Source organism: Osmerus mordax, chromosome 2 (genome assembly GCF_038355195.1).
Source record: "Osmerus mordax isolate fOsmMor3 chromosome 2, fOsmMor3.pri, whole genome shotgun sequence".
Lineage (NCBI taxonomy): Eukaryota > Metazoa > Chordata > Actinopteri > Osmeriformes > Osmeridae > Osmerus > Osmerus mordax.
In genome coordinates this window covers 24,289,011-24,315,587 of record NC_090051.1, presented here as the reverse complement: position 1 = coordinate 24,315,587, position 26,577 = coordinate 24,289,011, and the positions used below count along the sequence as shown (strand labels likewise).

The 26,577-nt window shown below is 47.1% G+C and overlaps 1 protein-coding gene across 1 annotated transcript in view; it reads left to right on the top strand.

The window, feature by feature from the left end:
* dnah7 (dynein, axonemal, heavy chain 7) overlaps positions 1-26,577 on the top strand; it is an 83,761-nt gene that overhangs the window by 27,195 nt on the left and 29,989 nt on the right. Inside the window, exons 29-46 of the mRNA XM_067261627.1 lie at positions 2,852-2,950; positions 3,167-3,415; positions 4,605-4,754; positions 5,739-5,921; positions 7,628-7,804; positions 7,996-8,127; positions 8,816-9,037; positions 9,463-9,660; positions 13,606-13,761; positions 14,022-14,190; positions 14,350-14,476; positions 15,367-15,592; positions 19,976-20,596; positions 21,096-21,341; positions 21,620-21,849; positions 22,146-22,476; positions 22,674-23,020; positions 23,162-23,342. Coding sequence (XP_067117728.1) covers positions 2,852-2,950; positions 3,167-3,415; positions 4,605-4,754; positions 5,739-5,921; positions 7,628-7,804; positions 7,996-8,127; positions 8,816-9,037; positions 9,463-9,660; positions 13,606-13,761; positions 14,022-14,190; positions 14,350-14,476; positions 15,367-15,592; positions 19,976-20,596; positions 21,096-21,341; positions 21,620-21,849; positions 22,146-22,476; positions 22,674-23,020; positions 23,162-23,342 — 4,044 coding nt within the window. The remainder of the gene's footprint in view (positions 1-2,851; positions 2,951-3,166; positions 3,416-4,604; positions 4,755-5,738; positions 5,922-7,627; positions 7,805-7,995; positions 8,128-8,815; positions 9,038-9,462; positions 9,661-13,605; positions 13,762-14,021; positions 14,191-14,349; positions 14,477-15,366; positions 15,593-19,975; positions 20,597-21,095; positions 21,342-21,619; positions 21,850-22,145; positions 22,477-22,673; positions 23,021-23,161; positions 23,343-26,577) is intronic.

The following is a 26,577-nucleotide window of genomic DNA, read 5'->3' as shown; positions in this document are numbered from 1 at the left end:
TTGGGTGGGTTTCTTCTCCCATCTCCATCAGAATCAGAATTTGGTTTATTCGCCATGTAGCCTATGTTACACAAACACGGAATTTACTGTGGCAGGAAGGTGCAAACAATAAACATATACAGGTCTTAAATTAAGTAAAAAAGTACAATAGTTAAACTAATTCTAAGAACTAAACAATTTAAAATATAACAATTTAAAAAATAAAATATATATAAAAATAAGAATAAGAATTTGAATGAGCAGCATGAGCGGGCAATTTAGTGCAATGAGAAAACTGCTCTGCCTTTCCCATACAATGTCACTTCTCTATCTGTCACAGCCCTGACTAGAACTTCGGTCTCCTCGGCTGTGAACCGCTCCTGGCGTGCGCCTGGCAAATCCGCCGTCATACTGTTTTTTTTTTCCGATTGCTTAGACACAAAAACGTCAAATAACACACAGTTAGTGAAATCTGACACTCAAGGAGCACAACAGAAGGCCAGACCTGCACAACTATAAGCACATTCTCATCCTCACACACACAGTACACACAGTGTTTTGCAAATCACTAAACACACTTTTCTACATTAGACACAGAAATGTAAGATTATGTCACTTAATTGCCTTTTTTAGACACTGCCTTGTAAAATGCCACACGTGAACGAATGGATCAAACACGGGCGTCAGGTGTTCAAGCACTAAGGTGCTAAACTGTAAACATACCAATCAGGTGTAAGTACTATAAAAAGGCAACAGGTTCATCAAAAATGGAAGGCAATGTTGCAGGTAGAGGAAGAGGGAGAGGTAGGATGAGAGGGGGGGCCCGTGGAGGAAGGTAGGGAGAGGGAGAGGTAGACCTGGAGGCCGTGGAAGAATAGGGACAAATTTACAGTATCTAATGAAATTCAAACAACATTGAACATTGGTTGACCATGTTGTGAACCATGGGGCAACATTGAGAGAGGCTGGACAGAGAGTTCAGCCCAACCTCAGCAGGTATACTGTTGCAACAGTAATTTGGACATTTCGACAAGAGCACAGGTGAAAACTACTATTCTGTACTGTCTACAGTACAGTACAGTAAAATGTAGCTACATGTAGCTACAGCTATATGCACTACATCAGTACTTTTTTTGTACATATTCACTGCAGTCCATGATTGAAATAATGTACTGTATTTCATTTGCTGTATTCTTTCTTTTGTCTTCACAAATGTATTTGGTGTGTTTACAGACTACTATGTAGCCTACTACAGTATTTGATTTGAAATATGTTCAGATTTTCTGCACAAAATGCAACCTTTACGAGACAATGTGGAAAAATACAGTAAATATTTTCAGCAGTGTGCAGTACTGGTCTTGTTGGTTGTGTTTGGTCAACATATTCATGTACTTGTACGTACTCTACTGGAACAATATCTCTGACAAAATCAAGCAGGTTCTATCATTAGAAAAGAATAGTTAGTGTAAAAGTGTTTTACATTTTTCACTACAGTGTGTAACTGATTCAAACAGAATCCAATTTTATTAACCATGTGTGTGGCATACGGTGACAGAAATGGGTTTTTATACATGATTGTATAGTTTTGAACGGAAGTGTTTCATTTAGCAAAAGATTGGAGGTGTTCTGCTACTTGTGTGTCTAGTTGTGTGAATCGTGTCTAGTTGTGTGAATCGTGTGTTGTGTTTTGACAAAGTGGGCCCTGTTTTCAAAATTGTGCTTAAGCAATTGGAAAAAACTGTAATAGCAATCCACCATGGAACAAGCGCTGCTCTTAAAGGGAATGTGAGATGACGCTCTGATTGGTTTATTGCACGTTACGCCCAAACAACACCCATTAGTAATGTAGCTACTTCGGACCAACCCATTTTAGATTTGCGCCATGCGCAAAGTCATTTATCCCGCCGGCAAAATAGCAACTGCGCCGGAGTCCTGCCCACAAAGTTACTTGCGCTTTGCGTTTTGATACTTGCGTTTCAGATCGTTAAAATAGGGCCCTGACTCTGCTAATGTCCTCTGGGTACCAGCAGACTGACTTTGCTAGTGTCGTTGTTATGTTTAGTGACCTATGCACTTTTGTAAAGCTCTCTCTTGGAAGTCGCTTTGGATAAAAGCGTCTGCTAAATGCATAAATGTAAATGTAGTGTCCTCTCGGTACCAGCAAGACTGATACCCCATCAGAAAATGAGACTTATTTCAGTGAGAAATTGGGAGGTTGGTTCCAAATCTGCTAAACAAGCGGTAACAAAAAACTTTAAAAGATAAGGATTTCATTCTAAACTCAGTGGCCTGTCTTATAAATAACAGATGTTCTCTCTCTCTCTCTCTCTCTCTCTCTCTCTCTCTCTCTCTCTCTCTCTCTCTCTCTCTCTCTCTCTCTCTCTCTCTCTCTCGCTCTCCCTTTCCTTTTCTCTCTCATACACACTATTCTCTCCCTTTCCCCCCCCCCCCCTCTCTCTCTCTCTCTTTCTCTCCCTCTCTCCCTCTCTCTCTCTGCTGTTTCCCTGGCTTTGTGTTGTTTTCCGGAGCATTCATGTCATTTTTACATCAATTTCCATGCAGGCTCCTCTGGGACCCTACCATTGTCAGCTCTTTCAAAATGACTTTTGGAAAATATAGGCATGCATTTAGCCCCTGAGCTAAAGTCTCAAATTCCGCTGATGGTTCCTCCAAGTCTGAAAGGAGTGTGTGTCAGTAGGAGACACACACAAAAGGAGCCTGAATGATGCCTCCCCTCACAAGACCCAAACTCATCTGTCAGGCAAGCCTTTCATTATCTATCGCTTCACTCTATCCCTCTCTCCATCCCCCTCCCTCCCCCCTCCTATCCTCCTTTTCTTTCCCTTGTCTTTCTGCCTCCATGTTCCCTCAGCTGAAGTTTCCTGAGGAGAACGAAGACATTCTGTTGCTGCGGTCGATCATAGACGTTAATCTGCCCAAGTTCCTGGCCCACGATCTGCCGCTCTTTGAGGTGAGATCATTTGAATGAAGTCACTACCTCCTCTGGTTAGAACTGGTTAAGGCCTTTCAGATCAGCACATTGATCCTGACTATGTTCCTAATGTGGGAGGTACAAGTCAGTTTGAGATTATTCTAATCATACAGTCCGGGTTGTGTGTGTGTACAGTTATATTCACTACCTGTGTGTTTGTGTACCCCCCACACACACACTTCCACACTGCCCCAGGGAATCACCTCGGACCTCTTCCCCGGGGTCAGACTGCCTAAGCCGGACTACGGCCTGCTGCTGGAGGCCATCAAGGAGAACAGCGAGAAGATGAACCTGCAGGTCACAGAGTTCTTTGCAGAGAAGATCCTGCAGATCTTTGAGATGATGATCGTGAGACATGGCTTCATGCTGGTGGGGGAGCCGTTTGGAGGCAAGACCTGCGCCTACCGTGTGCTGGCGGCCGCACTGCAGGACATCTGTGACAAGGTAACCCTCCAGTCCCCCCTCCTGTCCTACCTCCAGTCCCCCCTCCATTCCTCCCTCCATTCCTCCCTCCAGTCCCCCTTCAGTCCCCCCTCCATTCCTCCCTCCAGTCCCCCTTCAGTCCCCCCTCCATTCCTCCCTCCAGTCCCCCCTCCAGTCCCCCCTCCAGTCCCCCCTCCAGTCCTCCCTCCAGTCCTCCCTCCTGTCCTACCTCCAGTCCCCCCTCCATTCCTCCCTCCAGTCCCCCTTCAGTCCCCCCTCCATTCCTCCCTCCAGTCCCCCTTCAGTCCCCCCTCCATTCCTCCCTCCAGTCCCCCTCCAGTCCTACCTCCAGTCCTCCCTCCAGTCCCCCCTCCAGTCCCCCCTCCAGTCCTCCCTCCTGTCCTCCCTCCAATTCTCCCTCCAGTCCCCCCTCCTGTCCTCCCTCCAGTCCCCCCTCCAGTCCTCCCTCCAGTCCTCCCTCCAGTCCTCCCTCCTGTCCTCCCTCCAGTTCTCCCTCCAGTCCCCCCTCCAGTCCTCCCTCCAGTCCCCCCTCCAGTCCTCCCTCCAGTCCTCCCTGTCTTTCTGTCCTTTCAAGAAGATAGCTACAGATTAGATTTGACTGGTGTGGGTGCAGGCTAGTGACTATGCAATATGGGTTTGACTATGTGTTGAATGTGTCGGAAACAGTGTGTTTGAGTGAATTTCGAAGTGTATCTTTAGGGTGATGAAATTACCTAATTATTTTGCTTATCCGCTAGTGACAGTGTTACACACACACACACTCCCTCACACAGCTGGCTGTTTACATGTCTAAAAGGGCTTGTGGGACGGCATGATGGACAGCCTCAGCAACACCACATTCATCATTGTCACGGCGATGCACGTCCGCCCCTTCCCCTCTCTGAATCCTGACGGCCCGTCTGAAACAATGCTAACTGGGGTTGGCTTCTCCCCTAGTTTGGGAAGGCTCTTTATCACAAAGACATTGTGCTGCCTGGCAATTTATGAGCCTTGGCACAGGAAATGTGGTCAAATTAGGTTTGAGGCTGATCCACATCGCTTTGAGCTTTCTTCCATGATCTGTTTTTGCTGCTTCACTGATGTGTCTGTCTAATAAGGTCTGTAGTCTTGAGAAATTTTGTTTTTAGGCCGCCTGTGACAGGTGTGTGTGTGTGCGTACGTGTGTGTGTGTGTTGGGGGGTCCATATAGGGTCTGATGGATGAGAACCGGGTCCAGATCACAGTCATCAACCCCAAGTCCATCACGATGGGCCAGCTGTATGGCCAGTTTGACCCCGTCTCCCATGAGTGGTCCGACGGCATCCTGGCCGTCAGCTACAGATCCTTCGCTACCTCCCAGGTAAGCTCCATCTTTCTAAAGCCCTTTCACCCAAAACAATGTGCAATGAAAGCAGCAAATTCTCAGGAAAGAAAACAGATCATAATGAGGCTGGAACAGCTCGCAGTCTTTACTATATCTGTTTCTATGGAAACAGACTTCCGTGACAACTAATTGAGAAATGAGACTCCATTCCCAATTGTACTCGCCTGGGGATTAATAAAGTCTTATCTTAATAAAGTCTTATCTTTTTGAATGTTATTCACCAAGATCAATAACTCCCAAAGGACTCAGCCCTATTGTAAGTCACATTATGCTCTGTGAGCAGAACTATATTTCTTGCTTTCCAAAATAGTTTATTTATCTGACCTTTAAAGTATCATTCAACCACTGCCAAGACAAGGGGACAGATTAGAAAATGAGGCGATAAACAACTTAAGAAAAACAACACAAACCTGGGCTCAGCTAGGAGGGTTTTTTATTGGCTTTAAATAAATTGCAAACAAATCCAGTCAAATCAGGTTTAGCTGGTTTTGCTCTGATTTCAAACTCACCAGCCCTGGCACACACACAACTGCTGCATACTTGATGTGATTATTTGCCCCTGTTTAGACAAGATCCCTTCTTGATCTGCTTTTAGTCAGATCATCACATTAGGCTCTCAACTCTCTCTCTCTCTCTCAACTCTTTCTCTCTCTCTCTCTTTCTCTCTCTCAACTACCTCTCTTTCTTTCATCTCTCTCAGTGCCAGATGGCTCTGGCCAATGTGTTTATGTTACAACAAATCAATTTATAGCACAACCACTGTCATATATCTCACCAGAGAATTAACTTTCCATGTCAGCCTCCATTATGAGTGCAGGAGCCCTGCCCACATGCTCTGCCCAGGTCTGCACAGACAAGGTCACTAACTCTGCCCAGGTCTGCCCTCCAAGGGGAGAGGAGTTCAAATATCAAGAGGATTCATGTTATTAATTAAGTCTCCCTGTGTGTGTCTCTCTGCAGACCCCAGACAGGAAGTGGCTGATCTTCGACGGGCCGGTGGATGCTGTCTGGATTGAGAACATGAACACAGTGCTAGACGATAACAAGAAGCTGTGTCTGATGAGTGGAGAGATCATCCAGATGTCCCCACAGATGAGCCTCATCTTCGAGCCTATGGACCTGGAAGTGGCTTCGCCCGCCACGGTGAGCCGGGACGTTTGTCGTTCTCCAACAGAAATGCAGATCTGCATGCGGTTGTAGTTTTTCACAATTTTTAATTCTCATCCAATTAAATATATGCTTGTTACATTTAGCAGACACTCTTATCCAGAGCGACTTACAGTAAGTACAGGGACATTCCCCCGAGGCAAGTAGGGTGAAGTGCCTTTCCCAAGGACACAACGTCATTTGACACGGCCTGGAATCGAACCAGCGACCTTCTGATTAGTAGCCCGATTCTCTAACCGCTCAGCCACCTGACTCCTTGCTGACATTGTTTATGTTTTGTTTGTATCTGGAAATATATTTTACGCCAACTTTAGCCTCAAGATTTCATGTAGATCACTTTGAAGTACTCCCTTGTTGTCTGGTGGAGCCTTCCAACATCATAAACCCACAACCTCCAACACGCTCTGTGGTACTGCCATCAATGAGACAGATGGTGTTGTGTAGCATCAAGGAGACAGATGGTGTTGTGTAGCATCAATGAGACAGATGGTGTTGTGTAGCATCAATGACACAGATGGTGTTGTGTTGCATCAATGAGACAGATGGTGTTGTGTAGCATCAATGAGACAGATGGTGTTGTGTAGCATAAATGAGACAGATGGTGTTGTGTAGCATCAATGAGACAGATGGCGTTGTGTAGCATCAATGAGACAGATGGCGTTATGTAGCATCAATGAGACAGATGGTGTTGTGTAGCATCAATGAGACAGATGGTGTTGTGTAGCATAAATGAGACAGATGGTGTTGTGTAGCATCAATGAGACAGATGGCGTTGTGTAGCATCAATGAGACAGATGGCGTTATGTAGCATCAATGAGACAGATGGCGTTATGTAGCATCAATGAGACAGATGGTGTTGTGTAGCATAAATGAGACAGATGGTGTTGTGTGGCATTCTGAGTCCTCCAAACGGTCACCCAGGGAACGACAATCCTTTCAGATAGTAATTACAGATACAAACCTTTTTTTCCAAACCTTTCAAAAAAATATTTGTAAACTTATTTTCCAAACACTTTTTCAAAAAATGATTCCAGCATCGAATGATTCATACTGTATATTGAGGTGACTAGTATGAGTAACCAGAGTAAGTTTCATGCATGTCAGAGTTAGCGTTAGCAGGGGGTGCAAGACACTACAGCCCTGCCCCACGTTATTTCTGTTCTGTAAATCCCAGCATCAGATGATTCTTACTGTACATTGAGGGGACCAGTATGAATAACCAGAGTTTCATGCATGTGGCACCTTCCTAGTCAGAGTTATCAGGGGGTAAAAAGGTAGGAAATTTTTTTCCAGTGGTGAGGCTTTCTAATCTACATCAAGACCTAGGGGGTCATTCTGATGGCCCACATATCCATATATTCTTCAAAAATATTTCTCAAAAATATTTCACCGTTCCAATGTGAAACCGTGAAAGAGCTAGGATTTGCGTATGCGAATAAATGATTATCACAGATTATTATTACTATTTGTATGCTTTCCTTTCTGTACTGAGGATTTGATTAATATGTTTTAATGGTGTCGAATACTGTAGCTGAAACTGCAATATTTACACAGGCAGATTACCATCAAGTGTTTTGTTCTAGTAAACTGGCTCTGTTTATTAACCAGTGTTCACATTCCTTGATAAACATTGAGGTAGTGGTTTTAGCGTTCATCTTACTGAAGGTGTGTCGTATCTGCAGGTGTCTCGCTGTGGGATGATCTACATGGAGCCTCACATGCTGGGCTGGAGGCCTGTGATGCTGTCCTGGCTCAACACCCTGCCCTCCACGGTCAAGCCCATGCACAGACACATCATCACAGGCCTTTTTGACAGGATGCTGCCCGCCTGCCTGCAGCTCATACGCAAAGCCACCAAGGCAGGAACTAGGAATGAATAATGGCAATACAAACACACTATACACCTTAGTAGGCACTGCTACTGTTACTACCTTACTTACCCCTGCTCTCATTTACTGAGAAAAGCCTGTGTTTTCTGATCTTCTGATGTCCGGAGTTGGTACTTAGACCTAGACAATAGGAAGCCTCCTGATCTGTGTTTTCTCTGCAGGAACATTCCCCGACGTCCGACACCAACCTGGTAAAGTCCCTGATGAACCTGATGGACTGCATGCTGGACGAGTTCAGAGACGAGGCCAAGATTAAGAGCTTGGATGAGAGAGACGTCTGCTCCTGGCTGGAGGTGAGAGGTAGAGAGAGGAGGTGGAGGTGGAGGCGGCGGAGGGAGAGGAGATGGAAAACATCCTGGGGCACTAAGACAGAGGGAAGCCTGGTTTAAGGTATGACAGGCAGCCAACAGTACCCTGAAAGGCCCATAAAAGGCCTCTAGTACGCTAAGTGCTATACAGCTGTCTGTACTTGTTTTGGAAGTCATTAACTTTCTGTTGTCACCACATCACCCTGTAGCTTTCAGTACGCTCACTTGAACCATCCATCCACAAACCACTTGGCTCTGAGCTTAATAGTTATTAAAAGCTGTTATTCTCTAATGACCAAAAGTTGCTCAACTTAGTGAAAGAACCAAAGTTCTCTCTCCCGACTGCAGCTCTGCTCTCTCCTGACACATTGGCAGCGTTGCTGGGGCACCTGCCAGTGTCTCATCTGGTCACCATCAGCGTGTTGATCTTTAATAAACTACATTATTGTGGGCTGATCAGGCTTGATTTCCAAGTCTTTGTTTATTTGTTTAAAAGCAAAGTACTGCGATGATTTTATCTCTGATATTTCATAGTTCATTTTATGCTAGACCATACTATACTATTGCCATACTAAACTATTGCTATCTTGTTGGTCTGCAAAACAAGTTTCTTACTGCCTTTCTCCCCCAGTCCCAGAGACGTAACAAGCTAATGCTAATCTTTCTGGCACAGGGCATCTTTGTGTTCTGCCTGGTGTGGTCGGTAGGAGCCAGCTGTACTGAGTCTGGCCGTGTGAAGTTTGACTCTGTGGTGCGAGAGATGCTGGAGGGAGCCCTGAGCGAAGACACACGAACACGTCATGGTATCCTGAGCACCGTGGAGCCCCCCACCAAGCAGCTGACCGTGGCTCTGCCTTCTGAGGGCTCGCTCTACCAGTACCTCTTCATCAAGGAGGTGAGACGGGCTGTCCCAGTACCACAGTCGTCTGAGAGCATTGCTAACTGCTCTACATTGAGCTACTGTACACAAGAAATGGTCCCTCCCCAAGGAATAGGATTAGAATTTTTGTCTAACATACTGTTTGGAAAGTTAGGGTTAGGGTTATGATGATATTTGGGACTGGGCTCCGTTCCACACCTAGTCAGCGTGAGGGCTGCATCCATGATGGTCATACTGTGATCTGGTACTGAATACTCACAGGAGACCATATCCTTCCTCGTGAATCTGACCTAGGATATAGATGTCGTCCTATCATGTTTGAGATAACAGCTGTGTATACAGGCTCTGCCGTCCTATTATGTTTGAGACTTTTCAATATAAAAACAAACTTCCATGCACATAAAAAGAGATTCTGAAACAAGGTCCTTGTTATTTTGCAGGGCCCTGGGAGGTGGGAGCTGTGGACAGACCAGCTGAAGGCGGCGCCCCCTATTGCCAAGGACCTGCAGTTCAGCGAGATCATCGTGCCCACAGAGAACACCGTGTGTTCCACAGCCCTGATGGAGCTGCTCATCACCCACCAGAAGCCCACCATCTTCATCGGACCAACTGGCACCGGCAAGAGCGTCTACATCATAGTGAGGGCTGCAGTTTCAAACCTAACTAGACACTGTAGGGTGTGGACACCTAGGACACTGCATCCCTGTTGAGAAACCTTGCTTTTCGCTACAATGAATCACTTGGATATATTTGCCAGTCAGGGTGAGTGAGTGACAGTGGTTGGAAGTGTGTGAGCTTGGTATGCAACGCGGAGCTGTATCTGTGTGTTTAAACGTGCAGGGAGCAGGTGGAAGAGATCTTCCCTGCTGTAGCCTCGCTGCAGCCCAGCTCTGCATGCTGTGGATCAGTAGCCCAGGGTGGATCAGTAGCCCAGGGTGGATCAGTAGCCCAGGGTGGATCAGTAGCCCAGGGTGGATCAGTAGCCCAGGGTGGATCAGTAGGGTCTTTGTCCATGTCATCCAACCAACCCTAACCCCCCCATGATCAAAACCTCAGACACACCCAACCCCGCCTCGCCACGCTCCATACCCTAGCAGGAGGAGGGAGAGCCTCCCATCCATCATGTTAACAGCCCCATCCATTATCTAGCCTGTTACACACACAATCATGATTCAACACAGAACCATATGCTGCTACACACACACAGACACACACACAGACATGCTGCTACAAGCACACACACACACACATACACATTCTCCTAAACGCACAGCCATGCTGCTGCACACACTCACACATTGCTACACACAGAGAGAACCACATAGGAAGGCCTCAACAGACTCACGTATGCAGAGGTAACAAAAATATACATGCGCACACTCTTGCATTCATTCATTATGCCAACACCCTTTCACACACACACACACACACACACACACACACACACACACACACACACACACACACACACACACAATCACACACACACACATGCGCACACTCTTGCATTCATTCATTATGCCAACACCCTTTCTCACACACACACACACACACACACACACCCTCACACAGACCCTCACACACACTCTCTCTCACACACACACACACACACACACACACACACACACACACACACACACACACACACACACACTGCCCTCTGTCTCCCCCTCATTTGATGTCATTGCTTTCAAAACACATTACCTCTCACATGACTGTGTGTTTGGTCCAGTAGTACACTCACAGGGGAGGCTGCGGGCTTAAAGATGTCTGGACAGACCGAAGCACACTAACCCATCTCTTTGTCTATTTTAACATATATTCCCAGAAATAACTCCCCAAGGGATAATCTGTTGAGCAAACTAGTCTTCATGACCCTATTCCAGAACCATACTCCCACCTCAAAATGGCACACAAAAGCTATTTTCTTGCTCCACCCCAAGTTAAAAATTGCCAAGCGGTTCTGCTGTCTTCAACTCCATCATTTGGGATGTGTTCACTGAACCTCATCTTATTCCCTGACTCCTTGCCTTACTGTAAGGCAGAGTTTCTGGGTACATGTACAGCATGTGTCTCTGTAAGGTCAAGAGGTCATACAGCAAGGCTCCCTCTGAGCAGAATATAGCATGCAGTCCAGACAGTGGGGAGACAGTGAGGAAAATCATGTACAAATAAGGCTTATGTGATTAACGACCACTTCACCTGCTGAACGTTCTAGTGTATCAGTGTACTGACCACTGAAGACCCGTTAAGGAAGCGATTCTGTGCATTCTATGTTTGAACATGTCCAGATACTGTATTTAAGCACTCTTGTAAGAGAGAGTTTTCACTCATGCTAGCCACTCTGTTGTGGATTGGTGGCATGATCCGACATCGAGCTAATAAAACCGAGTCAACCCTTTTTATAATTGTTGTGACTCCTTCCGGCCTGCCTTCTCCAGAATTTACATCTTATCACTTACATTCTTGTCACCTTGACACTGAAGTCATTTTGTTTGATGGAACAGCTTTCAGAGACCCCCTTGGGTCATCTCTCTCAACAATATTACCACCAGAAATGTGTTTGATTTGGAAAGCACATCAACAGTGTCAGTCAGGACAACGAGTGAAATGAATCATTTTTATCTGTTCTTTACTTTAAAAGTATTCGAAGCTCCCGTGTGTAAACCACTTCCACATGCCAAGTTGGAAGATTAATGTGAAAGGAGGTCATGAAGAGCTCACACCTCTCACAGCTTGGGTGAGGGTGGCACCACTCACACCTCTCACAGCTTGGGTGAGGGTGGCACCTCTCACACCTCTCACAGCTTGGGTGAGGGTGGCACCTCTCACAGCTTGGGTGAGGGTGGCACCTCTCACACCTCTCACAGCTTGGGTGAGGGTGGCACCACTCACACCTCTCACAGCTTGGGTGAGGGTGGCACCTCTCACACCGCTCACAGCTTGGGTGAGGGTGGCACCACTCACACATCTCACAGCTTGGGTGAGGGTGGCACCTCTCACAGCTCTCACAGCTTGGGTGAGGGTGGCACCTCTCACAGCTTGGGTGAGGGTGGCACCACTCACACATCTCACAGCTTGGGTGAGGGTGGCACCACTCACAGCTTGGGTGAGGGTGGCACCTCTCACAGCTTGGGTGAGGGTGGCACCACTCACACCTCTCACAGCTTGGGTGAGGGTGGCACCACTCACACATCTCACAGCTTGGGTGAGGGTGGCACCTCTCACAGCTTGGGTGAGGGTGGCACCTCTCACACCTCTCACAGCTTGGGTGAGGGTGGCACCTCTCACAGCTTGGGTGAGGGTCGCACCTCTCACAGCTTGGGTGAGGGTGGCACCTCTCACACCGCTCACAGCTTGGGTGAGGGTGGCACCTCTCACACCTCTCACAGCTTGGGTGAGGGTGGCACCACTCACACCTCTCACAGCTTGGGTGAGGGTGGCACCTCTCACACCTCTCACAGCTTGGGTGAGGGTGGCACCTCTCACACCTCTCACAGCTTGGGTGAGGGTGGCACCTCTCACAGCGCTCACAGCTTGGGTGAGGGTGGCACCTCTCACAGCTTGGGTGAGGGTGGCACCACTCACACCTCTCACAGCTTGGGTGAGGGTGGCACCTCTCACACCTCTCACAGCTTGGGTGAGGGTGGCACCTCTCACACCTCTCACAGCTTGGGTGAGGGTGGCACCTCTCACACCGCTCACAGCTTGGGTGAGGGTGGCACCTCTCACAGCTTGGGTGAGGGTGGCACCTCTCACACCGCTCACAGCTTGGGTGAGGGTGGCACCTCTCACAGCTTGGGTGAGGGTGGCACCTCTCACACCTCTCACAGGTTGAGGGTGGACCAAGGGAATTTGCAACCTCTTCTCAATGTTTGCTATTTTTTCTCGGTTGCTTCTTATTGTTGACTGCTGATGAACTCTTTAGGCTCCCTGCATTGACCAGGGCTGCGTTTCCCGATAACGATGGATCGTAGCAACGTTCAAGCAAAATAACGAAACCATCGATATTTCTTACATGCGTTTCCCAAACACGCTCATAAGGAGTAGGCTAATCTATGCGCTTTCAAGAGCTACGAATTTTCAAGAGACACTTTAGCTACAGTTTCTTTGGGAACTGCCGGTAAAACTAAGATTCGTACGATGGGATACGATCAACTTAGGCTTACAACGCTTTCGGGAAACGCAGCCCAGACCTGTTGGTAACCAACCAGACAAAGAACAGAACGTGTTCATGTGTTCTAATTTACTCTGTATGAACACTTTCCTGTTAACATGTTACCTCCATAGAGCAAGTTTAATTGAGATGTTCACTTTACCCTCCACATGTTCATGCTTGTGTGTCTGTACCTGTGAGGGTGGGTCTCAAGTCTGCACGTCATCAGAACTGTGTTGAACTACAAAGAACAACAGATTCACACATCTCATACTCTGGACCCAGGAAGAGCTCTTTACCGACCAGTTTAGACACAAAACGAAACTCATGAATGCTTGTGGAGTGTGGCACACATGCAATCTTAGAAGGTTCTGAGTCCTATAAGCATCACTTCCAGGGCGTCTCTAACCACTCCTCCTTCCCTCAGGACTTCCTGTTGAACCGCCTGAGAAAGGATGTGTACAGCCCCCTGCTCATCAACTTCTCTGCTCAGAGCTCCGCAGCCCAGACCCAGAGCATCATCATGTCCAAGCTGGACAAGAGGCGCAAGGGCTTGTATGGCCCCCCACTGGGCAAGAGAACGGTAAGAAGGGGTGGTGGATGGCAGGGCCCTCTGATAAGGCAGACGGGGGGGTCCCTGTCTCCACATGTCCATGCTTTGTGAGGAAGCATTAAGAGGTGGTAAGGAACTGTTAAGAGGTGGTGAGTAGGCATTAAGAGGTGGGGTTCCCCCAGGTGGTGAGTAGGCATTAAGAGGTGGGGTTCCCCCAGGTGGTGAGTAGGCATTAAGAGGTGGGGTTCCCCCAGGTGGTGAGTAGGCATTAAGAGGTGGGGTTCCCCCAGGTGGTGTTTGTGGATGATGTGAACATGCCGACCAAGGAGACCTACGGGGCCCAGCCCCCTGTGGAGCTACTGCGCCAGTGGCTGGACCACTGGAACTGGTATGACACCAGGGACTGCTCCACCATACAACTGGTGGACATCCAAATCATGTGTGCCATGGGCCCACCTGGTACGTCCTCCCTCCTCACACTCACGCACACACACTCACACACACTTAAATATACAGTATAATACAATGTTATTTCCATTGATGTGGATGATAAGATGACCCAGTGACAGGAATGGAGAGCCAGAGATAGAGAGCTCTTCTCTTCCTGTCTGTCTCTAGGTGGAGGCAGAAACCCCATCACACCTCGCTTCCTCCGACACTTCAACACGGTGACCATCAACGACTTTGATGAGAAGACCATGTACACCATCTTCTCCCGAATTCTGGACTGGCACCTCAACATACGGTGAGCCTCCATGCTGGGCCCTGTCTCTGCTGGGTGGAGGCTGGGCCCTGTCTCTGCTGGGTGGAGGCTGGGCCCTGTCTCTGCTGGGTGGAGGCTGGGCCCTGTCTGCTGGGTGGAGGCTGGGCCCTGTCTGCTGGGTGGAGGCTGGGCCCTGTCTCTGCTGGGTGGAGGCAGTACTTGTGGATGTTTGTTTACAGATGTCTAGTGTACTAGAGGGGTGGATGTGTGTTTACAGATCTAGTGTACCAGGCAGTGGCTTTTGTCCCCAAAAAGATTTTAAACATTTTGAACTTTGATATCAGTTATACCTCCACAACAATTACACATTATTAAGGACCGCAAATGAGGAAGCTATTGCTGTTTTATGCTCAAGCTTTTAGGACAGGAATAAGATGTTGTATGGAGACGTGTTTTTAGCACACATCAAAAACACATCAGTATCTATACTAAGGAAAGGAAGTGAAGCAGACAGTGAAGCATTTTAAACAGAGTTGATTTGTCTGCTGTGTGTAATGCCGGTCCAGGTGTGTAGCGCAGGTCCAGGTGTGTAGTACAGGTCCAGGTGTGTAGCGCAGGTCCAGGTGTGTAGCGCAGGTCCAGGTGTGTAGTGCAGGTCCAGGTGTGTAGCGCAGGTCCAGGTGTGTAGCGCAGGTCCAGGTGTGTAGCGCAGGTCCAGGTGTGTAGTGCAGGTCCAGGTGTGTAGTACAGGTCCAGGTGTGTAGTGCAGGTCCAGGTCTATGTGTAGTACAGGTTCAGGTGTGTAGTACAGGTCCAGGTGTGTAGTACAGGGTCAGGTCTGTGTGTAGTGCAGGTCCAGGTCTGTGTGTAGTACAGGTCCAGGTCTGGCCAGAGCAGGACAGAGACCTCTGCTCTGTGTTGTATTTGTCCAGGTTCTCCTTCCCCAAGCCATTCTCCAGCTTGACATCCCAGATCATCCACGCCACCATGTCTGTGTACCAGGAGGCCACCAGGAACCTGCTGCCCACCCCCGCCAAGTCTCATTACCTGTTCAACCTGCGAGACTTCTCCCGCGTCATCCAGGGCATCTGTCTGTCCCGGCCAGAGACAGCAGAGCAGCCTAGCCACATCAAACGCCTCTGGGTGCACGAGGTGTGTGTGTGTTTGTGCGCTTGTGTGTGTGTGTTTGTGTGTCCCTGCATTTTTCTATTTTGGCATTGGCAAGCTTTATTTGAGCTGGCTAACACTGCCACAGACTGTGATAGTTAGTTCAGCTCTTCCATTCCGTACGCTCTCAACGAAGGCAGTTGCATTTTCTTTCCCTCTCCTCCCCCTGACCTTCCCTGCTTGCTTCCCTGCTTGGCTTCTATCGTATTGTCTAGTTATTCACGGAGAAATGCTCTGAAGTTTCAATCATTTGGATAGTTTTTGAAGATATTACATGATATGACAGCACATGTTAAACTGGCAAAGACAGAAAATATTTGTCTTAGCAACACATCTGTCGAGGAACTGTCCTCAGAGGTACAAACAATCCTCAACAATAAACCAAACAACCCTAAGATTATCATCCACACTGGCTCGTTTGATATCCTACACAAGAAAACTGGCACTGAGATACTTAAAAAACATTTCACCCAGCTACTGAACACACTTAACAGATATCAAGATGTATTCATCAGTGGACCGATTGCATGCTTTCGCAGAGGAAAAGAGAAGCCTTCAGTCGACTACTATCTTTCAACACATGGTTGGCATCTGTCTGTCTGACACACAAACTGAGATTTATCAATAACTTCAATGTGTTCTGGAACTGTGCAGACCGTTTTCAAGCTGACGGACTCCACCCAAACCGTAGAGGATCTCGACTACTAACAGCAAACATCAATCACGTGCTCCTGACCACAAATCAAGCTTTCCCTATCCCTGTTGTGTCTAAGCTGACTGACGCATCCCAAACAACCTCCCATGGAACAGAACAGAACATTCAAACAGCCTCCTGCAAGGACATGGGCCCTGCACAGATCTGCACCCCCCGGATGAATTCCCTTGTGATGGAACAGCTCAGTGACAGAGACTTTCCCAAACAAAAGCTACGCTAGGACAGCCACCATGCTATTTCATTGGACATACCGGTCATCATCACAAACAGAAAATGGCATGGTAAAATGCATGGTTACAAACCTGAAACTAGTGTTAGAAGTCACAGAACTATCCATATTCTTCCAACAGATTTATCTACCCCTGTTTTATCTGTTAATACCCCACAGATGAAACTGGCCCTTCTAAATGTTAGATCACTAAATAACAAAACATTTCTAGTTAATGATCTGGTCAAAGAAAACAACTTAGACTGCATCTGTCTAACAGAAACCTGGCTAAACAATGACACGGCAACAGCAACTTTGATAGAAGCGTGTCCGCCTGATTACAGCTTTCACCAAGTTTCAAGGACATCAAAAAAAGGTGGAGGAGTCGCAGCTATTTTCTCCTCTAAACTGTTGTTCAAAATCACTGAGCTAGGTGAATTCACATCATATGAATATCTTGCTATAGAGCTCAAAACCGAATCAATACTTTTTGTTATTATATATCGGCCACCCAAGCACTCGCCAATTTCATACAAGAATTCTCTGAACTATTATCACTATGTGTCACTAGATATGACAAAGTAGTTTTAAACGGAGACTTACATATCCAAGTCAATAAAAAAGCAGACCCAAGAACTATTGAGCTCTTAAATCTCCATGACAGTTTCAATCTAACTCAACACATAACAGACCCAACACACCGGCACGGAAACACACTAGATCTAGTGATAACAACTGGACTAAATATCAATAATATTTCAATAACTGATCTACCCCTCTCAGACCATCATTATATACTTTTTAATGTGGAAATTATCCTAACAAAAACCAAAAAAGAATTCTTAGTCCATAGAAGATATTTAGACGATACAGCAATGATGACATTTTCTGAACAATTTGCTCTATATGAGCCGACTAACCATGATTGCTCTCTGAATGAAATGGTAGAGAACCTCAATGATGCACTATTATCTGTGTTAGACTCTGTTGCACCACTGAAAACCAAAAAGAAGTGCACAAGCAGAACCTCCCCATGGCTGAGAAATAAAAATGTTAGTGAAACGAAAAGAAAATGCCGTGCAGCAGAGAGAAAATGGAGGAAAACAAAGATCACTATCCACTACAATATCTACAAAGATACACTAACCACCTATAACAAAACCATCCGTCTAGCAAGGAGAGAATATTTCTCCAACATTATTACAGAAAATGCCAGAAATTCCAGAGTTCTTTTCTCCACCATTGACCAGCTGCTAAACACTGTCCCTGCCCCACCTCCATCCTCAGCAGTTAAATGTGAAGAGCTTGCTTTGTTCTTCAAGAACAAAATAACTTTGATCAGAGCGAGTATTATTAATAGTGGGGTCGAAACTGACATCAGTAGATTCTGCAACATAACCATGAGCACATTTACCTGTATCACACTTAGTGAACTTTCCAAAATTGTCAGCGAATCTAACTCCACAATCTCAGATATTGATCCTATACCCACAACATTCTTTAAGCGAGTGTTTGATAGTGTCTCAGGTCCGGTGCTAGAGATTATAAACACATCCCTTAGAACTGGCGTCTTCCCAGATGCCTTCAAAACAGCTGTTGTAAAGCCCCTATTAAAGAAACCCAAATTGTATAACAGTCTACTTGCAAATTACAGACCAATATCAAACCTTCCATTTATTAGTAAAGTACTGGAAAAGATAGTTTTAGTCCAATTAAATTATTTTCTTGAAGAAAATAACATCCTGGAAGTCTCGCAGTCAGGTTTCAGGAAATATCACAGTACTGAAACTGCTCTCACCAAAATAATTAGCGACCTCAGACTAAACTCTGATGCAAATAAAGTCTCTATCCTTATCCTGTCAGATCTCAGTGCAGCATTTGATACAATTGATCACGACATCCTAATCAATAGACTGGAAAAGCTTATTGGGTTCACGGATAGTGTATTGAACTGGCTGAAATCATATATCACAGGAAGGAAGTTTTATGTTAGTTTAGGTGACCATAGGTCCAAGAAACATGAGAACTGCTACGGGGTTGCTCAAGGAAGCTGCTTAGGTCCATTACTTTTTTCTCTTTATATGTTACCACTCGGCAACATAATCAGAGAACATAACATAGATTTCCATAGCTATGCGGATGACATACAACTATATATATCCACTGAACCCAACGATGCAACGGCCATCAATTCCATTACCAACTTCCTGTTGGCAATAAACAAATGGATGAATGATAACTTTCTTAAATTAAATGAAGACAAAACCGAAGTCCTACTATGTGGCCCCAAATCCAAAAGAGAGATGCTTATTAAGAATCTTGGAGGCTTAACCCCCTGTCTTAAACCAGAGGTGACGAATCTCGGTGTAATCCTGGACTCAGATTTGAATTTCAACTCTCACATTAATAAAGTGACCAAAACAGCTTTCTTTCACCTGAGGAATATAGCAAAGGTACGACCATTCATAAACCAAAATGATGCAGAGAAGTTAATTCATGCTTTTATATCCAGCCGGCTGGACTACTGTAACGCACTTTTCGCTGGTCTTCCCAAGAAAACCACTGAAAGACTACAGCTCATTCAAAATTCTGCAGCTAGATTATTAACCAAAACTAAAAGGAGAGAACACATTAGTCCTGTCCTAGCTACTTTACACTGGCTCCCTGTTACCTTCAGAATTGACTTTAAGGTCCTTTTCCTCACATACAAAGCTCTACACGGACAAGGACCTAGCTACATTGCTAACTCCTTTATAAACTACACACCAGCTAGAACACTGCGATCATCAAATGCAGGCCTATTAGAGGTCACCAGAAGCAGTCATAAGAAGATTGGTGATTCGGCCTTTGTCAATTACGCCCCAAAACTATGGAACAAATTACCCATAAATATTAGGGAAGCAAACACTCTAGACATTTTTAAAAGACAGCTTAAAACCTACCTTTTTACCGAAGCATTTAAGTAATTTTATCTCAAAAGGTTTTTCCTACTTTTTAAAGTTGTTTTCTCTCTTGAACAGAGATCTTATTGGGATTTTTATTTTTGTTTGAATTGTTTATCACTTTGATTATTATTTTTGTTGATTTTATGTAAAGCACCTTGAGCTACAATTCTTGTATGAAATGTGCTATATAAATAAAGTCTTACTTACTTCCATATTAATGGAAGAGAAATAGAACGCTGACCTTTAAACCATTCTGTTCTTCATTCATTCTTATTCTTTGTGACTCCATTCTTTCTTTAAAGTGTAGACTTCATGTATCAGTTTTATATCAATTCTTAAAACTACTTTCATTGTTTCTCAACTTCATTATTCAAAAATGGAGCTTTACTTTGTGTGAGCAGCACCAACTGTGTACTGAGTACCAGATTAAACCTAACCCTGGTGTTCTGTCAGGTTGGTTAGGTTAACCCTAACCCTGGTCTGCCCCTTTGCCCTCCTAGGTTCAGAGGGTGTACTACGACCGGCTGGTGCAGGACACAGACCGAGCCTGGATGGTGAGCCACCTGCAGCAGGTGTGTGGCAGCTGCCTGAAGGAGGACTTCCACCAGCTGTTCCAGCACCTTGACCAGGACCAGGACGGCCGTGTCACCGAGGACGACCTGCGCAGCCTCATGTTCTGCGACTTTCACGACCCCAAAGGAGAAGACCGCAGCTACCGTGAGGTGCAGCATCTGCAGCAGCTGCGCCAGGTGGTGGAGTCCCACCTGGATGAGTACAACAACATCAGCAAGGCCGTCATGAAGCTAGTGCTGTTCCGCTTTGCCATCGAGCACGTGTGCCGGGTGTCGCGCGTGCTGAAGCAGCCCCGCGGCCACGCCCTGCTGGTGGGGGTGGGAGGGAGTGGCCGCCAGTCCCTCACCCGCCTGGCCGCCCACATGGCCGAGGCGGAGCTCTTCCAGGTGGAGATCTCCAAGAGCTACGGCACGGCTGAGTGGCGTGATGACCTGAAGATGATCATGAGGAAGTCGACGCAGGGAGAGACTCACGGAGTCTTCCTGTTCACCGACACACAGATCACAAAGGAGTCCTTCCTGGAGGACGTCAGTAACCTGCTGAACACTGGAGAGGTGGGTGGAGGGATACACACACACACTCACACTGCTGGACACTGGAGAGGTGGGTGGAGGGATACACACACACACTCACACTGCTGGACACTGGAGAGGTGGGTGGAGGGATACACACACACACTCACACTACTGGACACTGGAGAGGTGGGTGCAGGGAGAAATATGCCCAATAAATACATGAATTAATAGCACATTAAACAGCCTAATATTGTCTGCGTGAGCACTTGCACCATCACTAGTTCTGCTGGAGTACTTGCACCATCACTAATTCTGTTGGAGCACTTGCACCATCACTAGTTCTGCTGCAGTGTGACGTCACAGCTACTCAGTATCTGTCCTGAATAATCATCGATTATGGAACTAACCTCCAATTTAGTCACTTTAACCTCCCACAGCTCATGCCAGCACACGGGTCTCTTCGGCCTGGGAAGGACATAGCCTGTTTCTAGATGGGCTGGTCTGTTCCTGGTCATGTTGTAACCCTCCTCCTCCTCAGGTGCCCAACCTGTTTGCGGTGGATGAGAAGCAGGAGATCTGTGAACGAATGCGTGTGCTGGACCGCCAGCGGGAGCGGGACAAGCAGACAGACGGCAGCCCGCTGGCCCTCTTCAACATGTTCCTGGAGCGCTGCCGCTCTCAGCTGCACGTGGTGCTGGCCATGAGCCCCATCGGAGACACCTTCAGAAGCCGCCTGAGGCGCTTCCCTGCTCTCATCAACTGCTGCACCATCGACTGGTTTCAGGTCTCAGCCTGCTCCTCTTAACATCCAGAGCTGCTCTCCTCTCCAAAATGGCCCGTAGTCATGGCCCATAGAAAAATGTGTTGTAATTTATAGGCGAATCACAAGTGATTCTTTCCTCTATCCAGTACATCCTCACATTACTTTTACACAGATTATGCATATTTAAACACTTCTAAAGGGTTTTAACTTTACTGACATTTGGAAAATTTAAACAGGGCTGCTGTTTAGTGTGTGCAGAGTTGTAGAAGGTGTAGGTGAAGATGTCCTGCCTCCTGCAGAGCTGGCCGGAGGACGCGCTGCAGGCTGTGGCCTCCCGCTTCCTGGAGGACGTGGAGATGACAGACGAGTCTCGGGAGGGGTGCATCAACATGTGCAAGAGCTTCCACACCTCCACCATCACGCTGTCGGAACGCTTCCTGTCAGAGCTGCAGCGCCACAACTACGTCACGCCAACGTCTTACCTGGAGCTCATCTCCACCTTCAGGACCCTGCTGGAGAACAAGAGAGCGTATGGCAGCTTCCACCTTCTCTCCTCCTCTTCCACCTTCTCTCCTCTCTACACCTCTTTCACTTTCTCTGCAATACCAGTTTACAAGAGTTTGAATCATGCCTGTGTGCTTCATTATTATGATTGATAAAAGGATGGTTGGCTTTATTTGATTTCAACTTTCACCAGGAAATCTTTGATAAGATGATCCACAAACTACACACAATCCTTTTAAACATTCATCCTCCCTACTAGTCTCGTTCCATCCACATGGCTTCACACCCCTACCTCCCCCCCCCCCCCCCCCCCCCCCCCAGAGAGGTGATCAAGCTGAAGCAGCGCTACGAGGTGGGTCTGGAGAAGCTGGAGTCGGCTGCATCCCAGGTGGCCAGCATGCAGGTGGAGCTGGAGGCCCTGCAGCCAGAACTGCGTGTGGCCAGCAAGCAGGTGGACGAGATGATGTTGGTGATCCAGCACGAGTCTGTGGACGTGGCCGAGACAGAGAAGGTGGTGAAGGTGGATGAGGCGGTGGCTAACCAGCAGGCCATGGCAGCCAAGGCCATCAAGGACGAGTGTGACGCTGACCTGGCCATTGCCATGCCCATCCTGGAGTCAGCCTTGTCAGCCCTGGACACCCTGACCAACCAGGTAGGGAGCCACACCAGCATCTCAGTCCACAGCCTGAGGCAGCCTGGCCTAGCATCTGCCTCATCACACTGTTGGTATTCAGATAGAAATGCCTGTCACTGACAGTTATTTCATCATAAAGACAAAAAGACCTTTAAAAGATGTACTGATGTATATGATTGCATTTCATTTCCCCCCCCTCCCCCCCCTCCGTCCAGGACATCACAGTGGTGAAGTCCATGAAGAGCCCTCCCCCGGCTGTGAAGCTGGTGATGGAGACCATCTGCATCCTGAAGGGGCTGAAGCCTGACAGAATTCCAGACCCCTCTGGCTCCGGCAAGAAGGTGGAAGACTACTGGGGTCCTGCCAAGAAGCTGCTGGGAGACATGAAGTTCCTCCAGAGCCTTCACGAGTATGACAAGGACAACATCCCAGCCAACCTCATCGCCATCATCCGGCAGAAGTACATCACCAACCCAGACTTTGTCCCAGAGAAGATCCGCACGGCGTCCACCGCCGCCGAGGGGCTGTGTAAGTGGGTCCGCGCCATGGAGTCTTACGACAAGTACGTTCACACAGTCCTGCGCATAGAAATAATAAACATTCCGGCAACATTTGGGGGTCTAAGATTGGGATTCAAGCAATACTTAGGAAGAGTTTGCATGAATCAGATGTACAGTGACTTGCCTCCTGCTGTCCTCTGCAGGGTGGCCAAGGTGGTGGCCCCGAAGAAGGAGAAGCTGGCCCAGGCTGAGGGAGAGCTGAAGGTGGCTATGGACAGCCTGGGCAAGAAACAGGCGGCCCTCAAGGAGGTCCAGGACAAACTGGCCAAGCTGCAGTCCACCTTGGAGACCAACAAGAGCAAGAAGGCCAGCCTGGAGAACCAGGTCAGGGACCTGGGGAGGGGCGGACCCGGGGAGGGGCGGACCTGGGGAGGGGCGGACCCGGGGAGGGGCGGTCCCGGGGAGGGGCGGACCCGGGGAGGGGCGGACCTGGGGAGGGGCGGACCCGGGGAGGGGCCGACCTGGGGAGGGGCGGACCCGGGGAGGGGCGGACCCGGGGTGGGGCGGACCCGGGGAGGGGCGGACCCGGGGAGGGGCCGACCTGGGGAGGGGCGGACCCGGGGAGGGGCCGACCTGGGGAGGGGCCGACCTGGGGAGGGGCGGACCCGGGGCGGACCTGGGGAGGGGCGGACCTGGGGAGGGGCCGACCTGGGGAGGGGCCGACCTGGGGAGGGGCCGACCTGGGGAGGGGCGGACCCGGGGCGGACCTGGGGAGGGGCGGACCTGGGGGGGAGGGGCCCTGTGGTTCTGAACATTTAACTAGGTTATTCTACTACTTATCTTGCACACTTTTACAGCATTAATGGAAAATTTGGGTTGCTGTTGAATTACTTTGCATCGTTCCGACAGCTGCAGCTGAGCTCTTTGCACTTCCTTTTAGGGGTGTGAACTGATGAAGAAAGTGTTTTGTCCCACATGATATTGTAGTTCTTTTATTCTTCAATATTGTGACCGTTTTATAGTGGTAAAGTGCTGTGTGATTCTTGCTGCAGTAAATCATAAGAGTTGGATACATAGCCTACCGTTATGAGATTTGTTACAGATACTTTGTATTCAGATACATTGTAATTCAGTATGGGTAATCTAGCTTCCAGTACGGGAGCGATAGAGACGTTGTTAGTCCAGCCCGATATATGTTTGATTTACATGGAATTCAAGCAGTGTCAAGCATTGAGAGATGGCATGCGTGGATTAATCATGACCCGAGACATTGTTTTCCACTGGAGGGAACGTTTGATGTAAATAAATATAGGAGAGTTTAAAAGCGGTTTTGAAAGACAAGGAAACAAGTCGGACGTGTAAACAATTTGTCAGCTGGCCAATGTTTATGATATGGTTAACTGAAGCTACGAGACGACGTGGCATTGTCTATCTTGAGAACATACAGTCAGATCAAGCTAAAACTGATTCTGATAGAGAAGCAAGAAATGACCCAGAGCGTCTTGAGACAGAGACTCTGTTAACAGATCCTTTTCCCCAGATCAAGAGTATGGGACGTATTCTCTTAACAGATCCTTTGCCTCAGATCAAGAACACAGATTGTTTTACATACTTTTTCAATACTTCACACGACCAGAGTTCTTGTACGCTATCAGAGTGTGCCAACTCTGACCTAGACAAAGTTAAAATAGCAAGTCAATTAATGACCCAAATTTACTAAACCAAAACTCTAATATTATCTTACATTACATTTACATTTATTCATTTAGCAGACACTTTTATCCAAAGCGACTTCCAAGAGAGAGCTTTACAAAGTGCATAGGTCACTGATCATAACAACAAGATAGCCAAAAAACATCGCGAGTAGCCAAAACATGAAGCACACATTGTGAACAACCAAAGTAAGTGCCAAAGGGAAGAACCATAAGAGCATGTAGTTAAACAAGTTACAATTAAACAACATGAACCGCTATAAGTGCAAGTGTACCTGTGGAAAAAAACAAGCAACAGTAATAAAAACAATATATCACAGCGAGAACAAAAATTTAAAGCAGTTCCCACTAACCACAAGAGCAACAAGTCTCATTGTCTCAAGCAAGCAAGAGTCATTGTGATCCTTGAGGAAACTAACATTGGGTCAAGCGAACCATTCCTAAGTACCGTTGTACTCCCGGAACAAGTGCGTCGCAGAGGGACAGCAGGCGCACCAGGCGCACCAAGCATAAAGCAGTCCGTGAATGGGGTTTTGGAAAAGGATCCCCTTACCATTTAGTTTTGTGCACCACGGGTTCTGCTTTATACTGGTGCCGCCGTGGGTCTCTCCTGGATCTGGTTCTGTAATCCTGCTGCTCGACAACGCCAATTGATGAAGAAAGTGTTTTGTCCGTCTCTTCATAAACGGAGTGACTAACTTCAGTTGAGTTCTGGGTTTTAATAAGTATTTATCAATCTGCAGATTGGGAGAGAAAACTAGACCCCTGACAATAAAATGACAACACGACACCAGGCTTAGGTCAGGTCTCAATCATGTCTCTCTCAGCTCTGAAAGCCGGAGGACCATCTTTTATAGGGCACAAGAATGTAAACATGGATTGTGACAGTCAGGCAGTAATGACGTTTCAACAGTCTCAGAGAAAGAGATTCACTGCTCCCAACACATGACAACTCTCAGACTAGAGAGTTCATAGTTGGAGCTCTCCTTGTAGTCATGACAGGGAACGTTTAGCCAGTACTTTCTCCTGACCACGAACATCTATTAACCCTGACACAGACACAATATACATTATTAATAGCAAGCTTACATGAGAACGTACTAACTAATATCCAATGACTAGTTCTATTGATTGGTGAATAATGTAAGCGCACAGGAAATCCCAATTTCTTCCACAGAACTTTCTCCGTTCCAAGTCTGGATTTTAAAGATTCATTGCTGTTTATTTGGTGTAAACAGGCTCACTTTGAAGAGTTTCATTCTTAAAGTCACAAATCGTGTTTTTTGTACCCGTTTCAGACGGCAGATCTCTCTGATACGTTTAACTCAGCAAGCAGCACTGACTAAACACCACAAGTCTTCACTGGCAATTTCAGTATATTGTTTTAAAATAGAACGATTACAAATTCTGCCTCTGGCCAAACCTATCTGGAATATTAGTCTGCTCCCCCCCCTCGCTCTGTGCTATTTGTTTACAGTCCAAAGTAGGCTTTGAAGTTTGCTGCTGACGTTTTTTTTTCAGTTCTTGTAACTTTGTAGAAAATGCTTATTTTCTACCTCTGTCCCAGATCTCTTCCCTTTATGTCTCCTCCATGTCTCCCTCATGCCTCCATCCCAGCTTGTCTGATGTGCTGCTGTTGGAGGAGGAGAACATCAGGGTTCTCTCCCCTCCTGCCTCTCTATACCATGCTGAATTCCTCAGACAACTTCACAAGCGTCCCATTTGGTTGTTTTTCATCCTGGACAGTTCAGTTGACTAAAGTGTGTGGTGATGAGGATTTCCATCTACCTCCATCACCTGGGATAACCCATAGAAGCTTGATGATGCTTTTATGTGGGTGTTCAAAGACTTGTTGTATGCCCATGAAAAAGTTGACGTGTGAAAGAAACCCTTTCTTTCATAGGAAA